The sequence below is a fragment of the Manis pentadactyla genome, chromosome 1, assembly GCF_030020395.1.
Source record: "Manis pentadactyla isolate mManPen7 chromosome 1, mManPen7.hap1, whole genome shotgun sequence".
In the NCBI taxonomy this organism is placed as follows: Eukaryota; Metazoa; Chordata; class Mammalia; order Pholidota; family Manidae; genus Manis; species Manis pentadactyla.
Genome location: NC_080019.1, coordinates 203,151,704 through 203,170,056, shown reverse-complemented (window position 1 = coordinate 203,170,056; position 18,353 = coordinate 203,151,704). Strand labels below are relative to the sequence as shown.

Below are 18,353 nucleotides of genomic sequence, written 5' to 3'. Positions count from 1 at the left end.
CATCCATTCATGATAAAAACTCTCAGCAAAATGGGAATAGAGGGCAAGTACCTCAACATAATAAAGGCCATCTATGATAAACCCACAGCCAACATTATATTGAACAGCGAGAAGCTGAAAGCATTTCCTCTGAGATCGGGAACTAGACAGGGATGCCCACTCTCTCCACTGTTATTTAACATAGTACTGGAGGTCCTAGCCACGGCAATCAGACAAAACAAAAAAATACAAGGAATCCAGATTGGTAAAGAAGAAGTTAAACTGTCACTATTTGCTGATGACATGATACTGTACATAAAAACCCTAAAGACGCCACCCGAAAACTACTAGAACTGATATCGGAATACAGCAAAGTTGCAGGATACAAAATCAACACACAGAAATCTGTGGCTTTCCTATACACTAACAATGAACCAACAGAAAGAGAAATCAGGAAAACAACTCCATTCACAATTGCATCAAAAAAAATAAAATACCTAGGAATAAACCTAACCAAAGAAGTGAAAGACTTATACTCTGAAAACTACAAGTCACTCTTAAGAGAAATTAAAGGGGACACTAACAGATGGAAACTCATCCCATGCTCGTGGCTAGGAAGAATTAATATCGTCAAAATGGCCATCCTGCCCAAAGCGATATACAGATTTGATGCAATCCCTATGAAACTACCAGCAACATTCTTCAATGAACTGGAACAAATAATTCAAAAACTCATATGGAAACACCAAAGACCCCGAATAGCCAAAGCAATCCTGAGAAAGAAGAATAAAGTAGGGGGGATCTCACTCCCCAAATTCAGGCTCTACTATAAAGCCATAGTAATCAAGACAATTTGGTACTGGCACAAGAACAGAGCCACAGACCAATGGAACAGACTAGAGAATCCAGACATTAACCCAGACATATATGGTCAATTAATATTTGATAAAGGAGCCATGGACATACAATGGCGAAATGACAGTCTCTTCAACAGGTGGTGCTGGCAAAACTGGATAGCTACACGTAGGAGAATGAAACTGGACCATTGTCTAACCCCATATACAAAAGTAAACTCAAAATGGATAAAAGACCTGAATGTAAGTCATGAAACCATTAAACTCTTGGAAGAAAACATAGGCAAAAACCTCTTAGACATAAACATGAGTGACCTCTTCTTGAACATATCTCCCCGGGCAAGGAAAACAACAGCAAAAATGAATAAGTGGGACTGTATTAAGCTGAAAAGCTTCTGTACAGCAAAAGACACCATCAATAGAACAAAAAGGATCCCTACAGTATGGGAGAATATATTTGAAAATGACACATCCGATAAAGGCTTGACGTCCAGAATATATAAAGAGCTCACACGCCTCAACAAACAAAAAACAAATAACCCAATTAAAAAATGGGAAGAGGAACTGAACAGACAGTTCTCCAAAAAAGAAATACAGATGGCCAACAGACACATGAAAAGATGCTCCACATCGCTAATTATCATAGAAATGCAAATTAAAACTACAATGAGGTATCACCTCACACCAGTAAGGATGGCTGCCATCCAAAAGACAAACAACAACAAATGTTGGCGAGGCTGTGGAGAAAGGGGAACCCTCCTACACTGCTGGTGGGAATGTAAACTTGTTCAACCATTGTGGAAAGCAGTATGGAGGTACATCAGAATGCTCAAAACAGACATACCATTTGACCCTGGAATTGCACTCCTAGGAATTTACCCTAAGAATGCAGCAATCAAGTATGAGAAAGATCAATGCACCCCTATGTTTATCGCAGCACTATTTACAATAGCCAAGAATTGGAAGCAACCTAAATGTCCATCGATAGATGAATGGATAAAGATGTGGTACATATACACAATGGAATACTACTCAGCCATAAGAAAAGGGCAAATCCAATCATTTGCAGCAACATGGATGGACCTGGAGGGTATTATGCTCAGTGAAACAAGCCAAGCGGAGAAAGAGAAATACCAAATGATTTCACTTATCTGTGGAATATAAGAACAAAGGAAAAACTGAAGGAACAAAACAGCAGCAGAATCACAGAACTCAAGAATGGACTAACAGGTACCAAAGGGAAAGGGACTGGGGAGGATGGGTGGGTAGGGAGGGATAAGGGGGTGGGAGAAGTAGGGGGGTATTGAGATTAACATGCATGGGGGGGTAGGAGAAAAGGGAGGGCTGTACAACACAGAGAAGGCAAGTAGTGATTCTACAACATTTTGCTATGCTGATGGACAGTGACTGTAAATGTGTTTATAGGGGAGACCTGGTATAGGGGAGAGCCTAGTAAACATAATATTCATCATGTAAGTGTAGATTAGTGATACCAAAAACAAAAACAAACAAACAAACAAAAAAAAAGGGCAGTTCCTGTGTGGTAACCTCCAATGAGTTCTACACAAGGGTATAAAGGGCATATAAAAGTGTAGGCAAAGGGTCTGTTTGCGTTTATACAGAAGATCAAAGCCTAATTGGGCTACCCCAAAAATGAACTAAGATACGATATGAAAGAGAACTTCCAACATCAGCACTCTCTGGAAGACTCATGCCAGAAGATGATCATCAAAAAACCCCAACAAAGATCCACGCACTGCTACAGCTGTAGATGCACTCATCCCACCAGCTCCTGGACTTCCCATGGGAATGAAGGAGATATCTAAGCTGGCCTGTGCATACAGTAAAACAACAAATTTGACTGGATCTATACTATTGGAACTCAACCAAGAATTAGGAGAAGTGCAAATTGTAGCGCTCCAAAATCTTACAACTACAGACTATTTACTGTTAAAAGAACATAAGGGATGTGAACATTCCCCAGGAATGGGTTGTTTTAATTTGTCTGATTTCTCTCACTGTTCAAGTTCAGTTGGACAATATCCACCATATCATAGATAAGTTTTCACAAATGCCTAAGGTGCCTAACTGGTTTTCTTGGTTTCACTGGAGATGGCTGGTAATTACAGATATGCTTTGGTTATGTAACTATACTCCTATTATGTTAATGTGTGTGCGCAATTTAAGTAGTAGCTGAAAACCTATACATGCTGAAGTTACTCTACAAGAAGATAGGTCAAAGAAATAATCAATCTTCCCATGTTTTCTTCCGCCTGCTACTTCTATAGCTTTTCTTCTTCCTTCCTAATTACAACCCTTAAATAGAATTCGTGCCTCATATCAAATTTACCGAGTATCATAATTCTTACAAGTGGTAAAGATACCTCAAGACAAATGCTGGGCATAGAAGCTACAGGGCATAAATATGCAAAGAAATAAAAAGCTAACCATTTCAAACAATAAGGCTTCTCTCTCACTTACCAACTTTACATTTCCCTGTATGGCCCCGGAAGATGACTGGTTAGCCAGAGACGGGTAAGATTCCTCAAGGGAGGAACAACCTAAGACAGGCACAGTCGCAGGGGGGTCATCAGGTGAGAAATTGGGGATCAACAGAGGTGAGGCTTAGAACCTCACCCCCCCATTCTGAGAGAAATCTTCTGCATATGTGGATGTTTTATTGCCCTTGTCTAGCTTGGATTAACACATAGTCTACAGGCACACACCTGATCATCTACATTTGCTCTCTTACAACACTAAACTATGTTTTCTACCTTTATCTTGTATCTACCTACCACTTCAGCATTTTATTAAAAATAATAATAATAGAGAAATGTGGTATCCACATATAAATCAAGTATAAAAACCAAATGAGTATTCATATTTGAACTGTTTATAGTTCATAATGCATGAGCAAAACCGAAAGTTTCTGTGATGACTGCCCTTGTACTGTTCACCATGTAACTTATTCACTATGTAAGAATTTGTTCTCCATGTAAGAACTTGTTTGTTATGCCTCAGAAGATTGGAGACTGACGAAAATTAGGCTTGGGGTGGATTAATGATTGTGCATTGAGCATTGACTCCCCTATACAGAATTTTATTGTCGTTAACAACCATTTGATCAATAAATATGAGAGATGCCCTCACAAAAAAAAAAGGACAGACTTCCAATGGTAAAATAAATAAGTAACCGGGATGTAATGTATAGCATAAGGAATATAGTCAAGATATTGTAACAGCTTGGTAGGGTGATAGCTGGAACCTAGAATTATGTATATAAATGTTTCATCACTGTGTTGTACACTTGAAACTAATGTAATGTAATACTGTGCGTCAACTGCCCTTCAATAAAAAATAATTATCTAAAAAAAAAAAAAAAAAAAGAGTGTATATCAATGATACCTTTAAAAAATTCTAAAAAAATAGAATTGTTGAGTTTTACTGTAAGTATATGTCAATTAACTTGACAAAGAATGTTAAAGAAACAATTTTTTAATATTCTCGCTTGACTCTCCTCCTATGGAGTTTTCCAAAACAATAAAAATGCATATAATATGTTTTACCTATACTTTTATTTTTTAACATAAAAATCTGTTATCCCAGAATCACTAGTTCTTAAAGTTCTTAATGTTTTTCTGGCACAGATTAAGACAAATTACATAGCTGCACTGTTAGTTTTTATTGCCAACTACATTAGTAATCCATGACCAAACATTCTTTTTATTTCAAAGATAACTATTCTGCTCATAAATATGTACTACTTTTCCTCACTTATACTTTAAATTTTTAATGATGTGAATCATTATTTTGATTGTGTGATTCTGATAGGTTTAATTTCTTAAAGTGATTTACTGTCCAATACCTGTTTGTTTATTATGTCACATTTAGGTAGGAAAGGTGTAAAGGTACAAGATTCAATATTTAGATCCTGGCTAAATACCCAATAAAATAAATTTAGCTGTGCCCGAAGTAGAAACAGAATGAAAGTGACTATCACAAAAGCCTTAAGAAATACATAAAAGTGAAAACAAAGACAGCAAGATAGTGACTTATAGCCCACAATGTGTTCTGTTTAGTTTGCAAAATATATTAAAAACAAAGAGATTACTCATTTAGCTTTCCAATTTCTCTTGAAAAATCAGAACCCCTGGAAAGGCTGGGCTCACAGTCCTAAATTACAACAATCAGCTAAGGCTAAGAAGACACTGACTCTTTAGAAGGGCATATATTCCAGTCTGTCAAAGCCCTGTATATTGTTATTACCATCTGGCTTCATGTACCTGAGTTTTCAAATCCTAGCAGAACTATTTCTTCTTATGTGCCTCAACTAAACATAACTGAAAGGTAAAGTGAGAGTTATTTGGAAGGACTTTCCCCTACATTTGTTATGCCTAGTTCTCCCATTTCAAAGTAACTGTTAATTAAAAATAACCAATAAGAATGCATATATTCCACTGCAGAAAACAAAATATGTATTGAATGCTGCTGGTGTCATACAGTGTATATGAAAATTATAAGCAATTTAGTATATTCCCATGCTAAGCACACACCAGATTCTAGAACTTTACTCATTTCCTTCAGTAACATAAGAAGCCCAAACAACAAAGCATCTTTGCTCCTCCACCATAAAAGCTGAGCCTTTTAATACATAAAGAGCACATGAAGTATACTGAAGGTTTTAGCAAGAGTAAAATAAACAAAACATAGTGATATGTTAGGGAGCAAAGAGGAATATAATTATAAGCATCCATTCATTAGCTAGAGTGATTATTCATCCCAGCTATTAATGAAAAGGGAAACTATCTTTTACCACAACTTTGAGGTACTTGCTGAGATACCTCTTTTTGGTTACCAAAGAAAGTCTGAAGACTTCTAGTTAGAGAACAATAAGTTAACAGAAAAAGAAAATCTAATAGACTTACGTGCTCTGCAGTTGTCTCATCCCCTGGTAAGCACGCAGCAGCAGCGGCCACACAAGCTATTTCCATCATAGCAGAGCTGGTAGGAGCATCAGTCGTGGATGAAGACCTGGGTCGGCCAGACTGCATAACAGTTGTCATCTCCTGGCCAGATTTTCTGTTGATTTGGGGACTTCCCTTTGGGGCCTCTGGCTTGCCCCGCCTACTATGCAAGCTTGTCCCTCTCTTCATCTTGGGTGGCACACGGATCTGCTGCAGGACACGATTCAGAGCTGTGGGGTGGGTGGGGACACCATCAATCTCAGCACATGCGTTCTGGCTTTCCAGATCCATTTCAGGTTCTGGATCTGCCTGAATTTGTTGCACATCGTGTGGAGACACTGATGACCTCCTGCGCTGGTGCTGGAAGAGATGCTTCAAGCCTTGGCCAATCACATTAATGTTCTCCAAAGCATTGTGGGTCATTTTAGACAACTTTTGTTCTGATTCTGTTTGCTTTCTGGCCTCTGCATCTTGGGATTTGCTTCCAGGATCAGGGTCCTCATATAACTGTTCACTGCCCGAAGGCTCCATCAGTAGACTTAATATGCTTATTTGCAAACTCAAAAAATTTTAAACACACCAAGACTGTCAAATTAGGTAGGCATTTGCTTCAACAGTAACTATACATGCAGCTGTGAGACGGAGGCTTCATGCCTATCTAATGTTTAAAAAAAAGAAGAAGAAGAACCTCATATTATAAATCCATGCAGAAACTCCATTGTTAAAACAAAGAAAAACATGCCACTAGCCAAACAAATAGGTACTATCATTAAGCAATCTTTAATCAGAAGATTAAAAGATAGTTTTCCAGATAGTGGTAATGATTATTTTCTAGAATAGGAGAAAAAGTCCAGAAATAAATACACAGGAAATGAAACAGCAATGTTTAAAATAATAAGTCCCTACATGTTTCAATATATGAAGAATTGAACACTGGAGGAATCATCTTGGATTGGAAACTATTAAGTTGACAGAATAGCCACTACTTAGGAAATCAAGGGAGACCAGATCATTCAATATGTATAGTTTGGCAGAAGCAATTCAATTCCTTTCATTCACAACCACAGTTAATTATCCATATGCTGAAACTCGGTAAATTCAATGAATAACAGTGAGAAGTGGATACCCCAATCTAATTTTATATGAATTCTAATGGAACAGCGGAATTTCTTGTTTACATTCATATTCACTAAGGTCACAGGCAACTAGGGGGTGATAAAATTGCTCTTTTGAGAAGAAATGGAAATAAAATATCTAGTAAGTTAAAATTCCCTGCTGAAGCACAAATGACCTTCTGGTACTATATGAGTGAATGATCCAGACAGAATCTGTCTTCACAGAGACTAGAGCTTTGATCAGTAGTACCAGCTATCAAGAAAAGAGATTCAGAGTTGCTCTTGAGGTGGAGAACAAGAGGCAAGATGGTTTACATCTTGAATGGACAAGTACCAGACAGGTGGAGTTGGTCCTTCCCACTCCCCAAAAAGAGAAAAGAGATTCAAAGAAATCCCTTTCTCTGAACAGTGTCATGCCTGACAGAAGCTTCCCATATACTCACACAAAGTTAGAAGCAAAGAAGTAACACAGTAACTGGGTATGACAGAAGAGTGGAGAAAAAGAAAGGTCAAAGAGCAACCACACACCAATAATAAATGCAGGAAATTAAAAGGAAGCTGAAATTACAAGGTGTAAGGTCAGCACAACTGCCATGGTTACAGAAATCACATGCAAAAAAAGAGGGGAGATGGCAGGGATGGGATTTTTCTTAACAGAAAGTGTTTATTTTTTATTGAGTTTCTGCAAATATATAAAACAAAATTGTACTAATGCATAGGACCTGCTAGAAAGGACAAAATATGATGTGGGAAGTTCATTTCCATATTTTCCTTCAACTTTTTGTTCAAAGAGTTTTAAAACTCCCTTCACTACCAAGTACTTTGAACAGCCTAAGTCACTACCAATGAAGCACCATGGTGGTTATGTTCTAAGGGTCCCTGCAACCAAGCAACCATCTAGAAGGCAAAAATTAGCTGGATAAAAGACTTCACTGTCAGCTCAAGCCTACTAGAGTTCAGAGCAACAGGAATGCAAAGCCACTGGAGTTTTCTTCCTGCTAACTACTCTTGGAAGACCTTCTTACCATATACATATACACACTGTCACTGTGGCTCTGCCGTCTGTGTTCTCCCAAGGCTATTTCCCCATCTCCTGACCTATTCCTGACTCACAAGCATGAACAATATGCCAGGGTTAAAGACATTTGTCTCTCATCAGTACCTTCCTGCTTTCTAAATAACACAACATTATTTGCTCCTGAACTAGGCAAATGAGTAGCAGTCATAAGAATGGGAAATTTCATAGCCTTTCACTCAAATTCCTTGGGGCCTCACTGAAATCCTGCCCCACCACTGCAACTTCTTAACTCTTTTCCTGACTGTACTGCTTTTGTTATTTTCTTTTCCCACTGGAGAACCAAGAGAGATACTCTTAGTCTTTATTAGACTAACAGCTGTTTTAGCCTTTCTGGAGTCTTCTGGGGTTCCTTGTGGACAAAAATATTGCCAATAGTATGTATGTATTTAATTATCCTCATCTTCCCTCATGAGTTTGCATGGCAGACTAATAGTTATTAAATTATTTCCACTCTGCAAAGTATAGAGCTCCTCAGAGAAAAAGGGCTGTGTACCAAGACATTCCAGTAACAGTGAACATCAATGAAACTCTTAGCACTGGACTGTTTAGACCCTGAGAAGATGGGAGGATGTGAAAGCAGCAGACTGATAATAAGAAATAATTTACTCTTTTTCCTTATTTGCATTGCACTAGCTAAATAACACAACTGATTCTTTTATTGTTTGTGTAAGTAGAATATATAAATTAAACTAAGTTCCTCCCACAAAAGACCCCCATGAATTAAGGAATAGTGTCTAGGTAAGTTGGAAAACCAAATGACCTACTTGTCTCATAAATAAAGGCATTAGAAACTTATTACTCAGCAAATTTGTTTCTTTGGGCAGTGTTATAAACTAATCAAGTGGCCATCTGCTTCTTGTTTTTAAAAAATGGAGAATATGGTACATTTTTAATGTTAGTAATTCCCTTTGAGATTTCAATAGCATTTGTACATCATTTATTTTCAAATAATTCAAAGTGAGTGATTACAAGGAAATGTCAGCACTCCTAGGAAAACCTGGAAATAGCATGTCAGTTTCCAAGCCAAAGTTTGCACAGGCTTTCTACACAGTTGCAAAGAACAGTAATGGATTCTAGAATTTGTAAAGACAAGACATAACTTAATCATACTAACTAGCAGAGGCTTACCTTACATGTAACCTTAAAGACACCTAAATTGAGCCTTAAACATCAAGGCTTAGGTAAGAACTTTGAAAAACAAGCAACCTACTGACTATAAACTGTAACTGACTAAACAAGCAACCTATTATCTAAAATATAATCTAGTACTTTTATAGCTATCATCTGCATTCTTGCTGTGATATCAACAAACTAGAAATATCAAATTTTTGAAGCTTGACACACTTCTCTAAGCCAAGAGAAAATCTTTATGGCCACCTTTCAATATATGCCAAATATTAAAGAAGGTCAAATGCTGTGCCCAAAATAATAATGCTGTACCAAAGACAGTCATGCTGTGATAATAAACTCTATAAAACTGTTGACAGTAAGAGTAAGAATGCAAACCCCAGAGGAAATTAGTAGTGTCACAGTTTTTTAGGACTCCCTTATATTCTTCTATAAAGCAGTAAAGTCAAATGAGCAATAACTGATGCTCAGTTTATAAAATTCTATATTGAGATACCTGGTTTAACACAAACGAGTTCAACTGCAAAGCTAAGTCAACTTTAGTAAGAAGGAAATGTTGGCTTCTCTCTGTTCACTCAGCTTCTCTGGAAAGGAAAGTTCTTACAAGTAAACCAGTAGAAGTAGAGAAAAGGGGAACAAAAGGACATGGGAAGAAGGCAGTAGGGAAAATGAACAGAAAGTGGGAAAAAGAAGAGGAAAAGGTAGCCACCTACAGACCAGGCACTTCAGATAACTGTTAAATTCTCAGAATTTTTAACAATTTTTCTACAACGGTTTTGCCAAAGACATAATATGCCATTAGTTCACATTCAAGCAACAAGTTGTTCTGAATTAATATCAGACATATTATGTATTTTTAAGTTATATGTATTAAAATGCAATTTTAATATTCAATAATTACTAAAATAATACATATTTTAAAAACAGTATATAAAAAATGTTTTTAAAATCGGTCAAATGTTCAGGAGGGTGTACTAAAAGAAATTCCAAATTACATATGAATATCATCTTTCTCTTTTTTCCTGTAAGTTTTCTTTCCAGGCTTTTGGTGGTGATGGCTGCTGCTGTTGTTTATGGATATGGTGCCCAAAGCTTTTTGGTTTGGCTGTGAACTGAGTTATTTTGATGACTATAAAAAGTTGGATACTTGCCTTTATCACTCCTCCTCAAGCACTTCTAAGGTATGCAGGAATCCTTTTAGGAAAAGCTGAAAAGAAAACAATAAGAATTACAAAGTGAGAAACTTAGAGGCAGGAAACTTACCTATTACACAGACACACACACACAAAAATTAAGTATATACATAACAAAATGTTAACACTTATCACTCACTGGTAGGAGGAGGGCAATTTTTTCTAATATTTTTCACTGTTTTCTGATTTTTCAAAAATATAATCAAGAAAGAAGATATTTTTGGGGGAAAAAATTACTTTATCAGTACTTAAAAAATAAACAAGCCCAGCAAACAAAAGTTGAGAACCAGGTGGTTTCACAGGAGAATTCTACAAACATTTAAAGAAGAATTAGTAACTAATACTCTCAAACTATTCCAAAAAAACTGAAAAGGTTAAAGCTTCCCAATTCATCCCAGGAGGTCACCTTGATACCAAAACCAGAAAAAGACACTACAAAAAAAAAGAAAATTACAGACCAATATCCCTAATGAACAGAGATGCAAAAATCCTCAACAAAATATTAACTGAACTAAAAAATACATTAAAAGGATCATTCACCATGACCAAGAAGGATTTATTCCAGGATTACAAGAAGATTCAATATCTGCAAATCAATCAATGTAATCTACCACAGAACAAAAGGAAGGATAAAAACCACACAATTGTCTCAAAAGATACTGATAAAGCATTTGACAAATTCAGCATCCATTCACGATTAAAAACTCTCAACAAAGTAGGTTATAGAGGGAACATACCTCAACATAATGAAGGCCATATATGACAAATCCACAGCTAACATCATACTTAATGGGAAGAAGGTGAAAAGCAAGGAGGCCCACTCTCACCACTTTTATTTGACATAGTGCTGGCAGCTCTAGCATAGCAATCAGGCAAGAAAAAGAAATAAAAGGCATCCAAAACAGTAAGGAAGAAGTAAACTGGCACTATTTGTAGATGACAGGATATTGGATGTATATAGAAAACCTTATAGACTCCACAAAAAGCCTACTAGAATTAATGAATTCAGTGAAGTCACAGGATACAAAATCAATATACAGAAATCTGTTGTGTTTCTGTACATAAATAATGAACTAAGAGAAAGAGAAATTAAGAAATCAATCCCATTTACAAATGCATCAAAATGAATTAAATACCTAGGAATAATTTTCACCAAAGAGGTGAAAGACCTGTATTCTGAAAACTTTGAGACACTGATGAAAACAACTGAAGAAAATAAAAATAAATGGAAAACTATTCTATGCTCATGAACAGGAAGAATTAATATTGTTAAAATGGCCATACTGTCCAAAGCAATCTACAGATTCAAAGCAATCTACAGAAAAAAGCAATGGCATTTTTTCACTGAACTAGAGCAACTAATCCTAAAATTTGTGTGGAACCACAAAAACACCCAAACAGCCCATGCAATCTGGAGAAAGAAGAAAGTTGTAGGTATCACAGGCTCTGATGCTTAACTACACTACAAAGCTACAGTAAGCAAAATATTATGGTACTGGTATAAGAACAGATACACAGACCAATAGAACAGAATAGAGCCCAGAAATAAACCCATGCCCATGTGGTGAATTAATATACAACAAAGGAGGCAAGTACATACAATGGAGAAAAAACAGTTTCTTCAATAACTGGTATTGAGAAAACTGGACAGTTACATGCAAAAGAATGAAACTGGATCCTCTCTTACACCACACACAAAAAATAAACTCAAACTGGATTAGAGACTTAAAAATAAAACCTGAAAGAAGAAAACTCCTAGAAGAAAACACAGGCAGTAAACACCTGAACATCAAATTGATACATTTTTTTCTGGATATGTCACCCCACGCAAGGGAAACAAAAGCAGAAATAAACAGGTAGAACTACAAAGATCTAAAATGCATTTGTACAACAAAGGAAACCACCAACAAAATGAAAAGGCAACCTCCTAGTGTATGGGAGAATATATTTGTAAATGATATATCCAATCAGGGATTAATACCTGAAATTTATAAAAAACTCATCCAACTCAGCATTAAAAAAAAAAGCTCAATTAAAAACTGGCAGAGGAGTTGAAGAGACATTTTTCCAAAGAAGACATACAGATGGCCAACAGGCCCATGAAAAGATGCTCAAATCACTTATCATCAGGAAAATGCAAATCGAAACTACCAAAACATAGCACCTCAAACCAGTCAAAATGGCTAATATCAACAAGACAGGAAATAACAAGTGTTGGCAAGGATGTTGAGAAAAGAAAACTGTGATATAATGATTTATAAGAAATACATATATGGTCATTCAAATAACCAAAATATATTTCTTAAAGATATATTTGGTCCTGATCCACAATTCCTGAAAATGCTTCAGTGCCATAAAAATAAGGTGGGTGCCTTATGTTAATGAGGAGACTTCTGGACCTCACTCAAAGGTAGGGGCTGGTTGCCAGGTGAACCAACCATATGATCAGAGGATGGGAACTTTCCGCTCCTAACTCCCAACCCTTGGAGGGGACAGGACAGAGGGGCTGGAGGTTGAATCAGCCAATTAGCCAATGGTCAATGACTCAGTCAATCATGATTATGCAATGAAGCCCTCACAAAAACGCCTGAAAGAACGTTTGCCCTGTTTTTGCATCCTGTTCCCCTGCTAAGAAAGAGCTTCTGGCGGAGCCAACATGGCGGCGTGAGTAGGACAGTGGGAATCTCCTCCCAAAAACATATATACTTTTGAAAATACAAAAAACACAACTAGCCCTAAAAGAGAGACCAGAAGACGCAGGACAGTGGCCAGACTGCAGCTACACCAGCGAGAACCCAGCGACTGGTGAAAGGGGTAAGATACAAGCCGCGGCCCGGCGGGACCCGAGCGCCCCTCCCCCCAGCTCCCAGCGGGAGAAGAATAGGCAGAGAGGGAGGGAGACGGAGCACAGGACTGCTGAACACCCAGCCCCAGCCATCCGGGCCAGAGCGCAGACACAGTATGTGCCCAGGGGGCCCTGGATACTGGGGGAACAGGGAGTAAGACCTCTGAGCGGGTGCCGAAGCTGATGCCCCTGTGACAAAGAAAAGCGGGGGCTTTTTGAAAGTCTTAAAGGGACAGGGACTTAACAGCTTGACGGAAACAACCCAGGTCACAGTACAGCAGCCGGAAATTACAGGGAAAACCGGGTGCACTAACCCCCTGGGCAACAGCTCTGAGACCCCTCACGGAGGCAAACAGTCAAGCAGCACCCCCATCCATTACCCCACCGGGCGCTGCGAAAGCAGAGAAGCAGCCTGAGACAAATTCCGCCCACAGAAAGGGAAATTTCTCCCTTCCGGCCAGGCAAGACACAAAGACCCACTCTACACGCAATTACCCAACACAAGCCACTAGGGGTCGCAGTTGTCCCAGTAAAGAAAGGCCAGTAGCAAGTGAAAAGTTTGGCCCTCCCAGCTGACAGTCAATAGCACCTGTCAACATGAAAAGGCAAAAAAATATGATCCAGACAAGACTAACCCAGACAGCTTCGGCATCTGCTACATCTTCCCCTGAGAAGGAATCTGGGGAGATAGATTTAGCCAATCTTCCTGAAAAAGAATTCAAAACAAAAGTCATAACCATGCTGATGGACTTGCAGAGAAATATGCAAGAACTAAGGAAGGAAAATTCAGAAATAAAACAAGCTCTGGAAGGACTTCAAAACAGAATGGACGAGATGCAAGAGACCATTAATGGACTAGAAAACAGAACAGGAATGCAGAGAAGCTGATGCAGAGAGAGATAAAAGGATCTCCAGGAATGAAAGAATTTTAAGAGAGCTGAGTGACCAATCGAAAAGGAACAATATAAGAATTATAGGTATTCCAGAAGAAGTAGAGAGAGAAAAGGGGATAGAAAATGTCTTTGAAGAAATAATTGCTGAAAATTTCCCCAAACTAGGGGAAGAAATGGCCTCTCAGACCACAGAGGTACACAGAACTCCCATGACAAGGGATCCAAGGAGGGCAACACCAAGACACATAATAATTAAAATGGCAAAGATCAAAGACAAGGACAAAGTATTACAGGCAGCCAGAGAGAAAAAAAAGGTTACCTACAAAGGAAAACCCATCAGGCTATCATCAGACTTCTCAACAGAAACCCTACAGGCCAGAATATAATGGCATGATATACTTAATGCAATGCAACAGAAGGGCCTCGAACCAAGACTACTGTATCCAGCACGAATATCATTTAAATATGAAGGAGGGATTAAACAATTCCCAGACAAGCAAAAGTTGAGGGAATTTGCCTCCCACAAACCACCTCTACAGGGCATCCTACAGGGACTGCTCTAGATGGGAGCACTCCTAAAAAGAGCACACAACAAAACACCCAACATATGAAGAAGGGAGGAGGAGGAATAAGAAGGGAGAGAAATAAAGAATCATCAGACTGTGTTTATAATAGCTCAACAAGCAAGTTAAGTTAGACAGAAAGATAGTAAAGAAGCTAACCCTAAACCTTTGGTAACCACAAACTTAAAGCCTGCAATGGCAATAAATTCATACCTTTCAATAATCACCCTAAATGTAAATGGACTGAATGCACCAATCAAAAGACACAGAGTAATAGAATGGATAAAAGAGCAAGATCCATCCATATGCTGCTTACAAGAGACTCACCTCAAACCCAAAGATGCGCACAGACTTAAAGTCAAGGGATGGAAAAAGATATTTCAAGCAAACAACAGAGAGAAGAAAGCAGGTGTTGCAATTCTGGTATCAGACAAAACAGACTTCAAAATAAAGAAAGGAACAAAAGACAAAGAAGGACATTACATAATGATAAAGGGCTCAGTCAAACAAGAGGATATAACCATTCTAAATATATATGCACCCAACACAGGAGCACCAACATACCTGAAACAAATATTAATAGAACTAAAGGAGGAAATAGAATGCAATGCATTCATTCTAGGAGACTTCAACACAGCACTCACTCCAAAGGACAGATCCACCAGACAGAAAATAAGTAAGGACAAAGAGGCAATGAACAACACACTAGAACAGATGGACCTAATAGACATGTACAGAACTCTACATCCAAAAGCAACAGGATACACATTCTTCTCAAGTGCACATGGAACATTCTCCAGAATAGACCACATACTAGGACACAAAAAGAGCCTCAGTAAATTCCAAAAGATTGAAACCCTACCAACCAACTTTTCAGACCACAAAGGCATTAAACTAGAAATAAACTGTTCAAAGAAAGCAAAAAGGCTCACAAACACATGGAAGCTAAACAACACGCTCCTAAATAATCAATGGATCAATGACCAAATCAAAATGGAGATCCAGCAATATATGGAAACAAATGACAACAACAACACTAAGCCCCAACTTCTGTGGGACACAGCAAAAGCAGTCTTAAAAGGAAAGTATATAGCAATCCAAGCATATTTAAAAAAGGAAGAGCAATCCCAAATGAATGGTCTAATGTCACAACTACCGAAATTGGAAAAAGAAGAACAGATGAGGCCTAAGGTCAGCAGAAGGAGGGACATAATAAAGATCAGAGAAGAAATAAATAAAATTGAGAAGAATAAAACAATAGCAAAAATCAATGAAACCAAGAGCTGGTTCTTCGAGAAAATAAACAAAATAGATAAGCCTCTAGCCAGACTGATTAAGAGGAAAAGAGAGTCAACACAAATCAACAGTATCAGAAACGAGAAAGGAAAAATCACGACGGACCCCACAGAAATACAAAGAATTATTAGAGACTACTATGAAAACCTATATGCTAACAAGCTGGGAAACCTAGGAGAAATGGACAACTTCCTAGAAAAATACAACCTTCCAAGACTGACCCAGAAAGAAACAGAAAATCGAAACAGACCAATTACCAGCAACGAAATTGAAGCGGTAATCAAAAAACTACCAAGGAACAAAACCCCCGGGCCAGATGGATTTACCTCGGAATTTTATCAGACATACAGGGAAGACATAATACCCATTCTCCTTAAAGTTTTCCAAAAAATAGAAGAGGAGGGGATACTCCCAAACTCATTCTATGAAGCTAACATCACCCTAATACCAAAACCAGGCAAAGACACCACCAAAAAAGAAAACTACAGACCAATATCCCTGATGAACGTAGATGCAAAAATGCTCAACAAAATTTTAGCAAACCGAATTCAAAAATACATCAGAACCATCGTACACCATGACCAAGTGGGATTCATCCCAGGGATGCAAGGATGGCACAACATTCGAAAGTCCATCAATATCATCCACCACATCAACAAAAAGAAAGACAAAAACCACATGATCATCTCCATAGATGCTGAAAAAGCATTTGACAAAGTTCAACATCCATTCATGATAAAAACTCTCAGCAAAATGGGAATAGAGGGCAAGTACCTCAACATAATAAAGGCCATCTATGAAAAACCCACAGCCAACATTATATTGAATAGCGAGAAGCTGAAAGCATTTCTGCTGAGATCGGGAACTAGACAGGGATGCCCACTCTCCCCACTGTTATTTAACATAGTACTGGAGGTCCTAGCCACGGCAATCAGACAAAACAAAAAAATACAAGGAATCCAGATTGGCAAAGAAGAAGTCAAACTGTCACTATTTGCAGATGACATGATACTGTACATAAAAAACCCTAAAGACTCCACCCCAGAACTACTAGAACTGATATCGGAATACAGCAAAGTTGCAGGATACAAAATCAACACACAGAAATCTGTGGCTTTCCTATATACCAACAATGAACCAACAGAAAGAGAAATCAGGAAAACAACTCCATTCACAATTGCATCAAAAAGAATAAAATACCTAGGAATAAACCTAACCAAAGAAGTGAAAGACTTATATTCTGAAAACTACAAGTCACTCTTAAGAGAAATTAAAGGGGACACTAACAGATGGAAACTCATCCCATGCTCGTGGCTAGGAAGAATTAATATCGTCAAAATGGCCATCCTGCCCAAAGCGATATACAGATTTGATGCAATCCCTATGAAACTACCAGCAACATTCTTCAATGAACTGGAACAAATAATTCAAAAACTCATATGGAACCACCAAAGACCCCGAATAGCCAAAGCAATCCTGAGAAAGAAGAATAAAGTAGGGGGGATCTCACTCCCCAAATTCAGGCTCTACTATAAAGCCATAGTAATCAAGACAATTTGGCACGGGCACAAGAACAGAGCCACAGACCAATGGAACAGACTAGACAATCCAGACATTAATCCAGGCATATATGGTCAATGAATATTTGATAAAGGAGCCATGGACATACAATGGCGAAATGACAGTCTCTTCAACAGATGGTGCTGGCAAAACTGGACAGCTACATATAGGAGAATGAAACTGGACCATTGTCTAACCCCATATACAAAAGTAAACTCAAAATGGATCAAAGACCTGAATGTAAGCCACGAAACCATTAAACTCTTGGAAGAAAACATAGGCGAAAACCTCTTAGACATAAACATGAGTGACCTCTTCTTGAACATATCTCCCTGGGCAAGGAAAACAACAGCAAAAATGAACAAGTGGGACTGTATTAAGCTGAAAAGCTTCTGTACAGCAAAAGACACCATCAATAGAACAAAAAGGATCCCTACAGTATGGGAGAATATATTTGAAAATGACACATCCGATAAAGGCTTGACGTCCAGAATATATAAAGAGCTCACACGCCTCAACAAACAAAAAACAAATAACCCAATTAAAAAATGGGCAAAGGAACTGAACAGACGGTTCTCCAAAAAAGAAATACAGATGGCCAACAGACACATGAAAAGATGCTCCACATCGCTAATTATCAGAGAAATGCAAATTAAAACTACAATGAGGTATCACCTCACACCAGTAAGGATGGCTGCCATCCAAAAGACAAACAACAAATGTTGGCGAGGCTGTGGAGAAAGGGGAACCCTCCTACACTGCTGGTGGGAATGTAAACTTGTTCAACCATTGTGGAAAGCAGTATGGAGGTACATCAAAATGCTCAAAACAGACTTACCATTTGACCCAGGAATTGCACTCCTAGGAATTTACCCTAAGAATGCA

The 18,353-nt window shown here is 38.1% G+C and overlaps 1 protein-coding gene across 7 annotated transcripts in view; it reads right to left on the bottom strand.

Annotated features, from left to right (window-relative positions):
* The window catches only part of TMCC1 (transmembrane and coiled-coil domain family 1), a 343,299-nt gene that overhangs the window by 223,414 nt on the left and 101,532 nt on the right, over positions 1 to 18,353 (bottom strand). For 5 of the 7 annotated variants that reach the window (XM_036911435.2, XM_057506354.1, XM_036911433.2 and 2 more), the window contains 2 exons: positions 10,266 to 10,325; positions 5,759 to 6,451 (listed from right to left, as the gene is read on the bottom strand). In XM_036911435.2, coding sequence (XP_036767330.1) covers positions 5,759 to 6,328 — 570 coding nt within the window. In that variant the 5' untranslated portion in view covers positions 6,329 to 6,451; positions 10,266 to 10,325. The remainder of the gene's footprint in view (positions 1 to 5,758; positions 6,452 to 10,265; positions 10,326 to 18,353) is intronic. The other 2 variants (XM_036911436.2, XM_057506360.1) reach the window with 1 other exon arrangement.